The 17443-nt window shown below is 41.5% G+C and overlaps 1 protein-coding gene across 1 annotated transcript in view; it reads right to left on the bottom strand.

The window, feature by feature from the left end:
* CACNA1B (calcium voltage-gated channel subunit alpha1 B) overlaps positions 1-17443 on the bottom strand; it is a 491615-nt gene that overhangs the window by 35497 nt on the left and 438675 nt on the right. Inside the window, exon 40 of the mRNA XM_044993192.1 lies at positions 8979-9075. Within this exon, the coding sequence (XP_044849127.1) occupies positions 8979-9075 (97 nt within the window). The remainder of the gene's footprint in view (positions 1-8978; positions 9076-17443) is intronic.

The following is a 17443-nucleotide window of genomic DNA, read 5'->3' as shown; positions in this document are numbered from 1 at the left end:
GATCTCAAAGCACTTTGCAGATATTCATCTGGAACTAAAATCTGGCTGTTAATGTCAGAGGAGGTGTAGTGAGTCCAGCAGACTCAACCAGACTCCCTCCTGGGGGAAGCACAAGCTAGCTCCAGCACCACTGCAATGTGTGGCACAATCATGGCCCTCCACACCCAGCCAGGAGAAAGGATGGACAAGACCAAGGGCCTTCCCTCTGCCATCCATCCAGCTCCTCCCACAGCTGGTGGCAAGGATCAGTGTGCGCGCCCTCCAATGGGACTGTAGCTAGCCATTGAGCAAGGAAAGTCTCTTTGCACTCCCTGCAATGCCTTGCTCACCCATGCACATGCCAACCATAAGCCTCACTACTCCTGTCTGAGGCAGGTTATTATTGTTCCCATTAGGCAGAGAAGTGAAGTGACCTCCCCGAGATCACAAAGAGAGTCAACAGCAGAGCCGGGAACAGAACTCAAGAGTCCTGACTCCCAACCCCCTACTTGAATGACTCCTTCCCAAAGAGCAGAAGACAGGATGGCAACCTCTAATGCACATGAATAAAGTGCTCTCAGTATCTCTCTATAGCAAGATTTGAGTTTGTTTATCACAATGGTTTTAAATCATCTACTTAGAGCAGCCACCCCTTTCCGAATCCATCCCTGGAGAAAAAGAGAGGAAAAACCAGCCCCTTTCTATGGTCGATTCCCCTTATTTGGGGGCTACCCACTGTCATGCTGAATAAGCACTCAGGGGCCAGGTTTGTTAGGATTTATGCTCAGTCCTGTCACTGACTCCACCAGTACCCAGCTCAGCATGAGTCTGCTCAGGCTTCTAGTTCTAGTTCACACTGGACAAGCTGATTCATATTGTCTTATCTGGCAATATAAATAGCAAATATCTCTTTAAAGTAACATTTTCCTCCAGTTACAGCACCTCGCAGTCCTTAATATGTGCCAAATATTTATTTTTTTTCTTCCTCCCATTTAAAAGCCTCATCTACCTGCAATGCTGCTAGGCCCTGCCACACACAAATCATAGAATTGTAGAACTGGAAAGGACCTTGAGAGGTCATCCAGTCCAGTCCCCTGCACTCATGGCAGGACTAAGTATTATCTAGACCATCCCTGACAGGCTCTTAAAAAACTCCAATGATGGAGATTCCACAACCTCCCTAGGCAATTTATTCCAGTGCTTAACCACCCTGACAGTTAGGAAGTTTTACCTAATGTCCAGCCTAAACCTCCCTTGCTGCAATTTAAGCCCATTGCTTCTTGGCCTACCCTCACAGGTTAAGAAGAACAATTTTTCTCCCCCTCCTTGTAAAATTTTTTTATGTACTTGAAAACTGTTATCATGTCCCCCCTCAGTTTTCTCTTCTCCAGACTAAACAAACCCATTTTTTTCAATCTTCCCTCAGAGGTCATGTTTTCTAGACCTTTAATCATTTTTGTTGCTTGTCTTTGGACTTTCTCCAATTTGTCCACACCTTTCCTGAAATGTGGTGCCCAGAACTGGACACAATGCTCCAGTTGTGGCCTAATCAGCACAGAGTAGAGCGGCAGAATTACTTCTCGTGTCTTGCTCGCAACACTCCTGCTAATACATCCCTAATACATCCCATTGCTTACAGTTTAGGGACCTGATTTTCAAAGGTGCTGAGTGTCCAAAAGTCCCACTGCAGTCCATGAGAGCTGTGTGTGCTCACCACTTCTGAAAACCATGTAATCAGCACTTCCCTCTACAACCCCCACGCTGAGAAAAATGTCAAAATGTTGCTTAAAGTTTCTGTGACGGTTCCTTGCAAATCCAGAGGACCTGGGAGGAAGTAATTGCTTCGTCTTTGACCTGATATAGCTTCTGGGACTATGCAACGAGTGTAGAAGTCAGCAGAGGAGGCCTTGCACTTTTACTGAGTCACAAGCAATCTGCTCACTCCGAGTCTGCCCAGGCATCTGAGCACTTAGTTCAGACTAGGCATGCTCAGGCGTGTAACACAATCGTTAGCAACCTAAATTTGCACACTTTATCTAATACCTTCCACAGTGGTTGGAAGTGGGTTCACATTACACAGACTGAACTAATCCTCTCCATTCCTCTCTGGCACAACAAGGCAACCTTGCATCGCTATTACCCTGTAAGAGCTAACGAGCATGCTCGGTGAGAGAGGGGGCTGCACCATCTAGCCCCTCTGCCTTTCATGCCCCACTCAAAACCAAAAAAATGCCCATTTTAGCAGTATTTCAGAACTGCAGTCCTCACTCTGCGACCCACTGAGCCTTGGCACTGCCTGCTGCTTTGAAGTGCGATTCAAAAATTTGCCAGAAGGAACTGTAGGGAGGAGTGGAAGGGTTTCATTTGCAGCATTTTTCCATTACTCCAGATTTCAAAGGAAAACATAAGAGCCTGTTGATACAGATGGTAAGGGATCACAATGCTCCTAGATTCCAGTAAGGAGTTCACTCCACTCCAGGATCAACTTGGGACTGCCTGCCACAAATCAGAAGTGTGGTTAGCTACACTAATTAAATGGGGGAAGACGACTACCTTGGACGAGGAGAAAAGCCCACATGAGATCTCTGTGCCTGGCAAAAACAGATTTCTCTGCTCCTTTTGCCATTCCCCTTCCTTCACTGCATTTCCTCTCACATTTCCTCAAATGGAGTTTGAAGAGAAGGAGATGGAGATCTAGCTCCTGATTTCCTAACCTGTGCCAGAGAAACTTCTTCAATCCCCAGATCTTAATTAGGCAGTTTCAGAGTCATTCTCCCTTCTCAACAAGAGCAGAACAGAGGCTAACAAGAGGAACCTTACAAATGAAAGGCCTCAGGGGCTGGGACTGTGATATTTTCTCTAGAGCATCCTAATTAACTCTCTGCATCACAGAAGAGGGAGCAACCAGATGACAAGATAACAGCCAATTACAGACTGGAGCATGGCTCACATCTGCAGCATTTCTTGCTCCAGGAGATGAGAGAGTCAGACATGCCTCAGCTATTAACAGGGGCTGTAACTAGAACTGGGCAACTAACTAACTGTTCACATTTGTTCATTCAAGTAAAATACAGAACTGACCTGGCCTGAATTGGTGCCAATTTCATGTTCACTTTCAGCAAACAGTCTCCTGAAAATCTTTACTCACAGGAATTCCAGTGGAGACAGAGAATTTTAAGCAGATATTAAAGAATGTTAGGGGCAAATCATCTCAGTGTAGAGGGCTACTATACATCTCAGGGCGTAAGTGAGATTTAAATGGCACACAGGCTTCCTAAGTACAGACCCTCTGCAAGGAAGTGAATTGTAAACATGAGTATGTGTGTGGGGAATCTGACTCAATGTTACACTCATCCAAATGTCAATGGAAAAAACCACCATGTGCTCTGTGTATCCTGTTAAAACTAGCTAACACCATTCAAATTTTGGATACTGAAAACTCACTTTGAACTACTCATGGGCAATTTATGGGACAAAAATCACAGAGGGAGGGGGGAATGATTCCCAACAGTGAATACATTCAAAAGAATTGAGAACTGCTTACGGACAATCTGCTGGGAGAAAAAGAGTCTGAATTTGTTGAATAAATTATTTGCTATGAATAATTAACCCTGTTCTAACTGTAACTATTACGCTCTGGCTTATTTAATGCCCTGTCTTTTGACTGGCTAGTCATTGCACTGCCCCATATAAGCACTGCTCGGAGAAGGTCGAATGACCAGCCAGTTAGCACAGAGACCAGTTAAAGGCTGTGATTCATTTAGAATCTTTCACAGCATAATCCAGACATTCAAATTCTGCTGGCCCCATTCCTGACACAAAGCTTGGGAAGGGAGAATATTGCCAGGTGTCCCCAAAGCCAGTCTGGCCGGTTTGATATAGCCTAAGGAGTTCTAAAGTATAGCCCCGGGGCACTACCATTTCAGTATGCAAGGCTCAACCTTTGGGCCAACAGAGGGTTACTCAGAACAAGATGAAGCATTGCATGCTGGAATTTGTAGTCACCATGGGCTGCACCTGTGGTTCAAGATGGGCAAGGTAAGGGGATGGACCGGGTGTTCTTGGCAAATTGTCAGTGTGTCACAAAACAATGCCTGAATAATGAAGAGTCTCTCAGAGAAAAAAGTCTGTCCCTGAGGATATTCTTCATTTTCTTTCCTGAACTGTTCCAATGCGTTCACACTATGAGATTCACTCACTGTGCGGACACACGTATTAATAGTATTTTGGCTGGAAGAGTGTAGATGTTCAAAAGTCACACAGTGTGACACAGGGGCAACGTTCAGATATGCCTGGTATCAGCAAAACCGTTGACGTTACAGTGAGGCTTGGCAGAATTCGTGGGTTTTTTTCATAATTTCAAGGGACAATATTGACAAATCAAAAAATTAAAGCTTTATAACCGGTAAACATCCTATGTCAAAATATATGAAGTAAATAGCCTTAAATCAAACTCTAATCCATTCTCAAGCATCAGTTTTCTTACTTAGCCTATCTGTACATTCCCACTATTACCTATGGAAATATTTCTTCCGTCGCTTTGTGTGCGTATAGTGAAATTGACATTTACCAATAAAAATCAAATCTTTCGAAGCCTAATGACTTTATGCTCAAGAGTTGAACCTCGACTCAAATCAAACTGCACCCCCTCCTCCAAATTCTAATTCACTTTGGCATCAACTCAATGGCAACGCATTGCCAAGTACACAGAGGGCGTTGCGCTGGTTGGGTTTCCTTCCCTCAATTTCACTGCAGATTCCCTCTGGGATGTATAAAATCAGCCCCACGCTGAAAATGCCGTTGTTAATAGCTGTGTACAATGACTGCAAACGCTTGGGCTCCATTTCTGCCAGCTGATTAAAAGCACGCTGCTGGAATGCTCACTGTAGTGCCTTGAAAATGAATGAAGGACAGATTTCCAAGACAGCATCATGAGCACCAAGATGCATGCAACCATTGGAGCCACAAAATCTTTTAATGTATTCAGATAATGCACTGACCATTTTCCTATGCAATTTTTCCAAGTGTGAATGTATGCATGCATATGCACAATGGTGGGGTTAGCCAGGATTATTTGTCTACAAACCTGCTAAAAATACCAATGTTTAGAAGCTCCCATGCTCCCAGTGTGCGTTACAAAAAGAGGGGAGACCCATAATGAGAGCAGGGCAAATAATGATTTTTTTCCTGTTTGCTGGTAATTTTAAAGAAATTGACCAATTTTTTTTGAATTTTCAGCAAATCTAAAATTAAAAAAAAAAAAAAGGTTTCTGGTTGAACTAAACATTTCATTCAACCTGAAACAAAATGTTTCTATTTTGTCAAAAATGAAACAATTCATTCAACCCAAACTAAATGTTTTGTTCCATTTTTGGCCATTTGTAAAGGTTTTTTTTGTATTTTTTATAAACAAACAAAATGTTGCTTCGAACCAAAACGTTTTATTTAAAAAATGTCATCGTAAAACACTTTGATTGTTTGGTTTTGTTTTTGACAAGACCAGTTTGGCGAAACTGACACGAGCTCACAAAATGCGCTGGGGTCGCCAAATCTGCCTCTTTTGCCAAAAAATCTGGACCAGCCCTCCCCGTGGTTGCTGGCAAACTCACAAGGCCTGTACAGGAGTAAGACGAAGTCTCAGTAAACTCTGCTAAATGGACCGAAGGCTCCGATTTGAAACTATGCTACCACTAGAAGTTTAATCAATTGGACGGGAGCCAAAGTGCTACTTTCTCCTACCCCAGCTCCAGCAATGTCGAGGAAAGTGGCCTTCTTCTTTCGAAAGCCCAGTGTCTCTTGGGATAAAGCTCTCCTGTCACCTGAGGAGTGTCAGAACAAGGCACTAAAAGATTCCCATGCATGAACATCAAGGCAAGCAGCAAGCCACATGCAGCACAACTCTGCAGGGATTGGTCTTGCTAACCAAGGAGAACAGTTCACAAAGGAGGAACAAAATAAACAAATTAAAAAAAAAATTGACGGAAAGAAACAGTAGCCCCAAAAGGCTGGAGAAAACAAACAAACAAAAAACACCACTGAAATATCGAGAAGGTCAACAGACAGAGCCAGGGACAAAACCATACAGGCTGCTCAGATCTTTGCCATCAAAGAGAGAGTCGGGAAAATATACATAATACAAAGAGGGACAAAAAGGGCAAAAAACTTTTTGCCCAAGAGAACAGAAAACAAGTGACTTTTACTGACAGTGAGAGAACAGGAGAGGGCAGAGACAAAACATTGACTCCTTTCACTAGCTGTCTCTGAGCTACAGTTGCCCAAGTAGAGGGTGTCATTTGAATTGTTATTTACTTATTTTCTATCTTCTTAGAAAGCAAATTTGTTTGTGATCTGAAACATGTGCATGTAGCCGAGCGTGGATGGTTGCACCGTGCCTCAAGTAGGGCCGACTGTCTGTCACACTGAGTTTTCCCATCAGTTACAAACAGATCGTGGTGAACAGCAATGGTAACACCAGGTAGACAATGACCACTTGGCAACCACTGGAGTCCAGGGCAACCATTCACATGCAGTATTAATATGAGTGCAGATTTTCAGCACAAACATGTCTCCTTGCACATGCTCTTCCTAAGCATGTCAGTTAATAAAAATGGAGGAGAGAGGCAATGAAAGCCAATGTCATTATTAGCGAAAGCATGGATTTTTACACATTAAATGAGTGAAATCCCCTAGTAACACTGCTACGACTATCAATGGAGATGAGCCCAACCTGCAATGACTGATCTAACCCTCCAGTACTTTGCGGGGGGGAGGGGGGAATTCAAATCAAGATCCAGGTGCAAACTCCAGAGCTTCGACCTATTCTATAGTGAGCCAAAGTGGAACAATATATCTGACCACCTTCAACTCAGGGAAAGTCTCACTGTGAATCTGAGCTTCACAGCACGGACCAGTCTCTGCTTATGAGTCTCGCTTACACTCCCTGCTAGCTCTCTGGAGAGCTGCTACTTGATGAGTAAAAATTAAGGGTGGAAGAATCAAGTGGTTGCATTTTAAAAAAATACTCAAGGATACCTAAATGCTATGGGAGAGGGTTATAAATACAGACATCAATTAAACTGCCTGTAAGAAGACTAACGTGAAAAGAACTTTCTAGTGACGAATGAGGGCAGATAAGTATGTAAGGTCTCAGGCTGGAAAAAAAAGTCTGCATATATAGGTTAAACAACAACAAATGCAGCCTCTAAACAATGCAGAATTACAAGCAGCCAATAACCCTGTTAAAATGCATGTTTTAAACGCACTTATTGGCTACTTTTAATGTAGAGAGGTAGGAAAAAGTAATACAATTGAAAATATTGTGCTTCTGTGTGTGTGTACATACGTCTGCTCTAAAAAGCATATATAGAAAGTGGCCAAAACCCCCCAAATAAACAAAAACCAAAACCCAGCAGCTCTGCAAATCAAGCTCACTGCGTCTTTGGGCCTCTAAAATAGACACACTTGAAAAAAACCAGTGGCCACTTTTGCAAATGTCGCCCTTTCTGTGTGTGTGTATATATTACCAACGGATATTTTAAATGGCTGAAATATGGAAGTTTAAAAATGGATAATGTGCCTGCAAAGCTTTTATAAGGATGTTCACTATATTTTGGCCATTATTATATATTCATAATAGATACGCCCCTTCGGAGCACTCACATCTTATGCCAGGAGCATATCAAGATGCACACAGAAAATGTACCTAATCGATCATTTGTGTAATACTGGATCAAAAAGCCTCCTCCAAGCCAACTATTCTTACCTTCTTTTCACTGTGTCCCATAGAGGGGAAATGCTCTACAACAGGGAAGAGCCATGTGGAAAGTATTTATTTGAAACTTTGGTTGATATTTACATGTGCTACGAAAGGCCACAGTGAAATTCAGGTCTTCCCGGAAGTGGGAGGAGGTGGGGACCAGATCTGGGGTTTTGGCACAGGCCCATCTCACGTGGAACCGCTCCTGAAACTCAGTGTCACACAGTTTAAATGAGAAATCAGGTGACACTTGGAGGTATGATGTGGTCTGGGTTCATTCCAACCTGTCACACCAAGCAAAGCTCAGGGTGGATGAGTGGGATTTTCAAAAATGCTCAGTGCTGGCCTAATTCTGTTTCCACTGAAGTCAACAGTAAAACTCCCATTGTCTTTAATGGGAGCCAGTCCTGCATGCTGTTGAAAATCCCTTTGAAGGCATGAGAACCAAAGCTAAAGAAATATTCCCAATGAAGCCCCCTCCAAATGCAAATTTCATGCAGAATTTGGTGGTAGCAGCGCAAGTCTCGCTGAAACCAATGGGAGGGAATTGGCTGGAATCCTGGATCGCGCTTTATACAGTCAATCTAATTTATCTCTGCATTTCTATCACACTCTCCACAGCAGGGTCTGAAATGTAGCAACGAACGTATTTTTAAATGTAATGTGTCTTGTGGTTTAATTAAAACTTTGTTTTTGGACAAATTATATGTGATTTCTCTTTTTCCTTTGGACCAAAATGCTTTGATTTGTATGTAGTTATTTCTATGAGTGTATTAGGGAACATTTATGGTATCGGCTGCATTTAATAACTTGCTACCTCCTACGGCCCTGCCTACCCTAATTACTTTGACCTAATTAAAAGAAAGAAACAACGCACAACTAAAAGGCTAGTTAGAGATATACAAAAATAAGTGGAGTTGTATTGGTGGCGTAAATTGCTTATTAACTCGACTTCCCACCCCCCAAGTGGACTGGAAAGGAAGCAGAAAGATACAGAGAGTGATACTTATAGATAGGTGGAGACATAGCTAGAAAGACAAACTAACGTGTCACAATTTTAATGACTGAAAAAAACATTATAAAAAATGTGGCACGTTTAAAATGCAGCCTGCGTAGAAAGAAGATAAAGCACCAGAAAGAACTCAGGATCACACCAATAAAATCACAGGAAAACGGCACCCATTTCAGCCATGGCAAAAGAAGCTTTCACTGGTGGTTTGGGGAGTTTTTAAGGATGATCTACCTTATAGGCAACTCGAGCAGGGCATTTCTTTCCCAGGCCTAGAGGTGGGGACATGTGTCTCAGCATCTCATACATGTCAGTATAACTGATGCGCCCGCTTGGAATTGAAGGCGGGGGGAGAAAAAGAGGGGGTGGCAAAAGCAGGAGGACACGGAAATCAAACCGGAACCAAAATAAAAACGGGGAGTAACACAAAGGGTGAAACGAAACCAGGGAGAGGGAAATGCAGGGGCGGAGCAGGGGAGAAAGCAGACAAGAAAAACAGATATCCGGTTAATCAGATTTCTCAGGAAAGAGAAAAACAAACAAAATAAACAGGAGGGTAAACTGCAGGATTTCTCCGCTTCCGTCCCTTTGGTTGAACCCTCGGGTGTCTCCTCCTTATCGCGGAGAAATCCCAGGTTAAACGCTGACACTCTAATCCCTGCGGCAGCAGTACGGAATGATTGATGTCTAAGTCAATGGAGGTGGAAAGGGATTGGGGTGGGTAGGGATTTTGAGGGGGGGATGAAGAGGGGTTGCTTTTGTTGTTTGCTTGTTTTTCAAATCAAAAAACAGTTGTATTCACCATGCCAGGGAGAGCTGGTAGGCAGAGTTATGGGACAGACACAGATGTGACATATACAATGCTTCTCTTTTCCTTTTGTGAATAAGTTTTGCTTCCAATTTAGGTTAAAGGCTAAAAGAGAAAGAAGAAGAAGAAGAAGAATCCTTTTTTGTTTTTTTCACATGGGTAGACTAAGATTGCTCAGACTCCCAGAAAAAGCTGAATCTCTGCAGCACCCTATCCAACGAAGCCAGACTCCTCCAACAACTCAGATTCGGATCTGACAAGGGCAGAAGCATAGATCCCAGCCAACCTTCGATTTGCGATTGGGACTGGGGAGAGGAGGTGGCCATTCCATTGTTTAACCGACTGGCTTCATTAAAAGGGTACGTTGACCAGCCTGCGAGTCTGGGAGCAGTGGAAAAAGCTAGGAAGTACAGGGGCTCAACAGAACCCTTGCAATTCTGTCTCCATCGTTGATGAGTTTTGTTACAGCTGGAGTCCGCGACAAATTCAATCCTCCATTGGGAAGAAGGGGTGGAAGAGCTGAAAAGCCATCCCTTCCTGGCTTCCTACCCCTACTGGTGCTGCCATTGACTGTGGACATAACTGTAGTTTTATCTTCCCAGCTGGCTGCGTGTTAATAATACTTTGTCATTCCACAGTGCCTTTCATCCAAGGATACTAACGCATATTAAAAGCATTATTAATTAATATGAACCCCCCTGTGAAGCAGGGAAAGTATCATCTCCATTGTATAGATGGTGAAACTGTGGCACAAAGAGGTTAAATGAACAGGCAGAGCTCATACAGCAAGTCAGGTGCAGACTCAGGAATAGAGCCCAGGTACCCTGAGTCCAAATGCTCGAGGGTGCTCACTAGACCACACTCCCAGGTACTACACAGATGGCTGCTAGGTGGGGAAAAGGGAGGAAGAGAGAAACAACTGACAAAAGCAAAAGGATAAGTGTCTATGCCTAGCCATTATCTCAACGTAGAAATACAGCCCTGGGGTTTTTATTCCCACCTGAAAAAAATATATTTCTGATAGATTTTTAAACCTCATTGATCATATGAATTGAATATGGAATGCACATTTTAGAGAACTATCCACCATGGCTCCAAGACCTCTTTCTTGAGTGGTAACAGATAATTTAAACCCCATCTTTTGTGTGTATAGTTCGGATATTTTTTCCAATGTGCATTACTTTGCACTTATCAACATTAAATTTCATCTGCCATTTTGTTGCCCAGTCACCCAGTTTAATGAGATCCCTCTGTAACTCTTTGCACTGAGCTTTGGACTTTGCATCATCTGCAAATTTTGTCGTCTCAGTGTTCACCCCTTTTCCAGATCATTTATGTGTGGGTTGAACAGCACAGGTCCCAGTAGAGATCTTAGGAGGACTCCACTATATACCTCTGTCCATTGTGAAAAATGACCATTTATTCCTACCCTATGGTCCGGTCTATACTACAGATCTAGACTGGTATAACTACGTTGCTCAGGAGTCTGAAAAATCCTCCACCCCTTCCCCCCGAGCGACATAGTTATACTGACCATGTAGACAGTGCTGTGTCCATGGGAGAGCTTCTCCCTGCGACATAGCTACTGCCTCTCATGGAGCTGGATTAACTATGCTGATGGGAGAGCTCTCCCCTGGTGGTGTAGACTGTCTTCATTAAAGTGTTGCAGCCGAGCAGCGGCGCCAAGGCAGCAATTTAAGTGTAAACTTCCCCTTTGTTTCCTATCTTTTAACCAGCTACTAATCCATGAGAAGACCTTCCCTCCGACCCCAGGACTGCTTACTTTGCTTAAGAGCCTTTGGTGAGAGACCATGTCAAAGGCTTTCTGAAAGTCCAAGTACACTATATTGACTGCATCATCTTTGTCCATATGCTTGTGGACCCCCACAAAGAATTCTAATAGATTGGTGAAGCATGATTTCCCTTTACAAAAGCCATGCTGACTCTTCCCAAATATACTGTGTTTCATCTATGTGTCTGATAATTTTGTTCTTTAGTGCAGCTTCAACCAGTTTGCCTGGTACTCAAGTTAGGATTACTGGCCTTTAATTGCCAGGATCGCCTCTGGAGCCTTTTAAAAAAATTGACGTTACATTAGCTATTCTCCAGTTATCTGGTAGAGACGCTGATTTAACAATAGGTTACATATCACAGTTAGTAATTCTCCAATTTCATATTTGAGTTCCTTCAAACTCTTGGGTGAATCCCACCTGGTGCTAGTTACATATTACTGTTTAGTTTATCAATTTGTTCAGAAATCTCCTCTACTGACACCTTAATCTGGGACAGTTCCTCAGATTTGTCACCTAAAAAGAATAGCTCCTCCACATCCACTGCAGTGAAGACCAATGCAAAGAATTCATTTAGCTTCTTGGCAAAGCCTTGTCTTCCTTGAGTGCTCCTTTAGCACCTCGATCATCCAGTGACCCCACTGACCGTTTTGCAGGCTTCTTGATTCTGATGTACTTAAAAAAAATTGCTGTTATCTTTTGTATTTTTAGCTATTTATTCTTCAGATTTTTTCTTGGGCCTGCCTGGCTACACTTTTACACTTGACATGCCAGACTTTCTGCTCTTTTCTATTTTCCTCAGTAGGATCCGACTTCCAACTTTTAAAGGATGTCTTTTTGCCTTTAACCGTTTTGCCTTTTTTAGTCTATTGTTTAGCCATGACGGTATGTTTTCGGTCCTCTTACTGTTTTTATTTTGGGGGCGGGGGCGTACATATTTAGTTTGAACCTCTGTTATGAATCAAGAATTGCCTCTCCCCAGAGGAAGCTGTTCCACATGTCTAGAAATGTTATTTCTGCATACCCTCCTAAGGAGACGTGTACCCAGTCAATATGAGGGTAGTTGAAATCCCCCATTATTATTGTGTTATCTGACTTTGTTGCTTCTATAATCTCTCTGAGCTTTTCATAATCACCATCACCATCCTGGTCAGGTGCTCAATACTATACTCCTACTGTCCTTCTCCTATTGTTCAAGCACAGAATTTCTAACCAGAGAGATTCTATGGTACAGTTTGAGTCATTTAAGATTTTTACTTTATTTGACTCTATGGTTTCTTTCACAGACAGAGCCACTCCACCACCAGTGCAACCTTACTCTGCCATTCTTATATATATATATATATATATAGTACTCTAGTATTACCATTTCCAGCTGATTGTCCTCATTCCACCAAGTTTCCACAACACTTATAACAATATCCTCATTTAATGCCAGGCACTCCAGTTTACTCATCTTAGTACTCAAGACTTCTAGAATTTGTATGTAAGCATTTGTACATTGTGTCAATATTCAGTTGCTTCCCTCCATATGTTATATTTAAATGGGATTCTTTTACATTTGACTGTTGACTTCTTTCCTAGACCATAGAGTTCCCCCTTTAATCAATTCATCCCCAATGGAGATCTCCACTGGAACCATGTGCTCTTCTGCATCTGTCGGCTTTCCTTCAGCTCTTACTTTAAAAAATAGTCTAAAATCTTTTTGAATATTAAATGCTAGCCATCTGGATCATTTTGGTTTAGGTGGAGCTCATCCTTTCTGTAGAGGCTCCTCTTTCCTCAAAAGGTTCTTCAGTCCTTAATAAACCTAAAACCCTCCTCCCCCTACACCATCCAAGCATTATAGTACTTTGCAAGTCCATTACACTGTCATCTGAGGATCCCAAAGAGATCTGTGTTGTTCCTAATGGCATTCTAAGGCTACTGCTATTACACTGTGGCAGAGAAAGACTATTCAGTCCCTCATCCTTTCCTAAGCCTATGTAAGCATTCCCACCCTGCTGCATCATTAACTGGGCCCTTGATCTAATGTCCTTTCAACTCAGGAAAGAGCAGGGATCAGAGGTTAGTCACTAAACTGAAGGTGCAACATCAGCTAAAAATCCAAAATGAAATGGCCCCATATCACTAGATTTCCTCCTCAGTATTCTGCAGAAATATTATTATGCTGTTTCTCTCTCTCTCTCTCATATATATATATATCTAGAGTGTTGCCCCTTGCTCACCCCTTCCCATCTAGACCATGATGGATGGAAGCTTGTGAGTTCACTGTCTCATAAGGCTGCCTTTCTCCAGCCAGCTGGGATGTAGGAGTAGATGGGGAATTGATGCATCAAGGGATAAGGGGGCAGTCAATCATTCCTTTTCAGGCAACAGGTTAGTCACGTTCCAGTTTCTTTTCAGTATCGTTTGCATTTGCAGTTTGGATAAAAAGGAAGGAAAAAAAAAAAAAGGAAAACCAAAGCAGGAAATGCTGGACAGACTCTCTGAAATTCCAAACCTTGTATGCCACCCTATGAGGGCACTTCTTTCCTAAGCCAAGGGGTGGAGCAATAACACGTAACAAATTGTACATATCCTTATAATGAATCCGGCAACTGGAAAGAAAACATCACAAGTTATAACAGCACAGGCAAGGAGGGAGGCCTTGTTCCAAAAGATCACTCCCCTACAGAACATAGCAAATGGTAGAGGGTGGAGGAGGAAAACATTCTAGAAGCAAGGTTCGTTTCTGGGAGGTAGACACCTTAATTCAGATCTAGAGAGTGAGAACTTCCAGTAGCTCTAAAAAAGCCACAGGATAAAGTAGCATGGATGTTTTAATTACTGTCCGAAGTACAATGCAATACAAAAAATCTTCTAACCACCGCATTTAATTATGAGAGTCACTAATGTTATAGTTCTTTAATGTGTCTGAAATATAAGAACATAGAAGATTACCAGTCAGCTCAGTAGTTTGCTATCTTAAGAGCCTTATGAGACTGATTAGGACTGAGAAAATTCAGATCCCATTAGTAACAACTGAAATCAGACTATCGCAAAGTTGTTTTTATGGTTAATTCTATTATTTAAAAAAATGTTTTCAGTTAATCTAGCAGCTGGATTAAGAAACTTCATGGATTACTTTTATTCCTAATTATAATTAGACAAATCATCTAAATAAATAACAGCACCGAACTTCAAGGGAACCTGCAAAGGAAAGCAAACTGGGATATACACCCCCACACACACTTTTTTTAAGCTTCTTTATGATACATAAAAAAGGCTTTTTCCCCCCCCAATATTTTCATGTGGTTTTGTTTTTTGTATTAGAAATTCCAAGCTAGTTTACTCATAGCTTTTGCACAAGTATAATTGTATCCGTTTAGAAAACTACACAGTTCAATTGGTATAACCCACTACTATGAATACAGTTAAACTGTGGCATACTGATATTATAGTGGCATTTTCCTTTGGTGAATTTACTGAAATTTCTAAATCAATATTGTTTCGTCAGTGCAAAAACTGTGCATAGACAAGCCCCGAAATATATCTACCCTGGGAGACTCTGTGGATGACTGGGAGAGCTAGTGTGTTTTTGGCATGACAAATGCCACTGTTGTGAACCATGAGTAATTGACAGTGGAACTGATTCTTATTTAGGCATTTGAAATCTCTTTGGCTTTTGTTTGCCATTGTTAACACCTTTTTATCTCAGACACTTGTAAGAGAAGCTCTTCTTGTTAGAGATTCCACAACCCTGCTCCTTCAATTAAGAGCTGAAAACACTTACAGTACACACTTCTAGTCATCCAAGAAGGACTCCGACAAAAGAGGAAAGACAAGGCTTGACATTCCTAATATTTCCAAGGGGGAAAACACATAGTAAAGACTCTTCAAAAGAAAAATACAGCACCTTTCAGGCCTTCTTTATACATCTTAAAGAAAAAAAAAAGGCCTTACATCCAATTTTATTTTATTTTGCAGGTCATCTTGAAGTTCAGTGCTATTATTTTAAAAAACGACTAAAAGTGGCTGATAATTAATGTGAGATTGCCATTTGTCAGTATCAGTTTACATGTGATAGATTTTCCCCAGAACCAGATTAGTAGGGTTCATAGCTCTCTCTCTCTCTCTCTGATGTATGGTGTTTCTACCATCCTTTAATCCATCAGCATTACCATATTTACCTTCTATTTAGCAAAATACTTTTTTAAAACAATAGTAATATTTTCTCTGCTTTTACCTCTTTCTCAACATTTTGATTATTTCCCCCCAAGAAAGTTTAAAAACATAACAACCAGGAACACGATGGTGACACTGAAGATAATATTTTAAAGACATAAAATATTAAAATAAATATATAACTATTACCCTATACATCATAATATTTGCACTTTGCACTCACACTTCGCCTTTCATTTAGGAGTCTCAAATAGCTTACAAAGGTGAATAAGGCATTATTATGATCATTTTATTGATGGGCAAACTGAGGCATACAGAGGTTAAATGGCTTGACAAAAGGTCACAAAGTAAGTCATTGATAAAAGTAGGAATAATAATCTAGTTTGCCTCAATCTAGATCACATTGCCATATAATCCCCTTTCATGCAAATTATTATGATTATCTATTATTCCCCATGACATGTAAATAACTGCATTATGAAGAAAAGGTCTTATCTCAGAAAGTGTAAATCACTGATATTTTAGGCCTCAAACCTGCAAACACTTAAGAATATACTTAGTTGATGTAGGGGACTTCAATGGAACTACTTGCATGTGTAAAATTCTGCAAAGGCATGTTTTTGAAGGCTCAAGGCCTAAGATATCAATAGTCCTGATTCCCCTTTGATTTACACAGTTGCACTTTGGGAGTAACTCCACCGAAGTCAATGGAGTCACACCAGTGGAAAACTGGAGTAAATTAGAGAATGAAGCTCCCTGATCTTCATGCGTGACACACTATGCAGTCATTACTTTTTAAAAATAAGTGTCATTTTAAACCATTTTAATCTTTCACTTCAGAATCAGAAGAGTGAGGAAATCATGCAGAAAACACCCTCCTTATAACCCCAATGGTCCGAGCATCTGAATCTTAGGAAAAGCACATGGGTGTTTTTTCTTGTACAGAGGTAATTTATCTCATTGGTGTTCATGGGAGTTGAAGTTATTTGTTACAGGGAGAATGGAAATTCCCAAATTTTCAGCCTCACTGAGTTTCCCATCAGTGGTAAGAAAGTGGACAGGATTTGCAAATGAAAAATAACCACCAACTGCTGATCAGATATTACATAAGGACTGGTCTGTATTAGAAACTTGCACTAACTAAAATCTAGTTATACTTGTTCAAATCCCTAATGTGGATGCACTTGAGATGGTATAAATTATGTTTAAACAGATTTACCCACTGTACTAAAGCTACTACATTAAACCAAATTAGTTTGTTTGATTTAAACCAGCTTAAGTGCATTCTTATTAGGGGTTTAAATTCATGTCTATAAGCATTTTCCCTACATCTTCAGCTCTGCTTGCGGGGGAACAAAAACAGGACGAAAAGCATAAAGGGGTTGGAAGCAGCTTGTGTGTTGTAGATGTACAAGTCTGAAGCCTTTTCACAAGAGAGCTGTATTTTGTGGGAATCACATTGCCCGGTGGCTTTGTGGGAAGGATGGGGGATAAGAACTGGGTGGCAGTTTGTAAAAAAAATTGTCCCAAACATACAATTTCCAAAAGCTGTGAAAGATCAAGGAAATGGTTCTGACTGCACCCCGGAGCATCTAAAACCTTCAGGAGCTCGCTTCGCCCTTTTAAAGCCTTCAGTAGAGGCTAAGTCCTGCTTTGTCATAAAGGTGGCACGTAACAGAATGCTTTTCTTCCCTACATTTGTTGCAATGTTTTCAAGCAAACTTTGCTCTGGAGCTGGTAACAAGGCAACCTTGTGGGAGCCAACCTCCACTTCATCTCTACCCTAAATAACACTCTCTTGCTCCTCTTATTGCAGTCTTTCCTGCCACGAGGGACCTGGCCAGTTGTGGTAGGTTCCTCCACTACTGTATTTGGATTAAAAAACAAAAAACCCAAGGCAGATTTCATTGAAAACCTCACTTTCTGGCTGGGAG

Source organism: Mauremys mutica, chromosome 18 (assembly GCF_020497125.1).
Source record: "Mauremys mutica isolate MM-2020 ecotype Southern chromosome 18, ASM2049712v1, whole genome shotgun sequence".
Classification (NCBI taxonomy): Eukaryota; Metazoa; Chordata; order Testudines; family Geoemydidae; genus Mauremys; species Mauremys mutica.
Note: the sequence above shows the minus strand (reverse complement) of the source record. Positions and strands in the feature narration are given on the sequence as shown.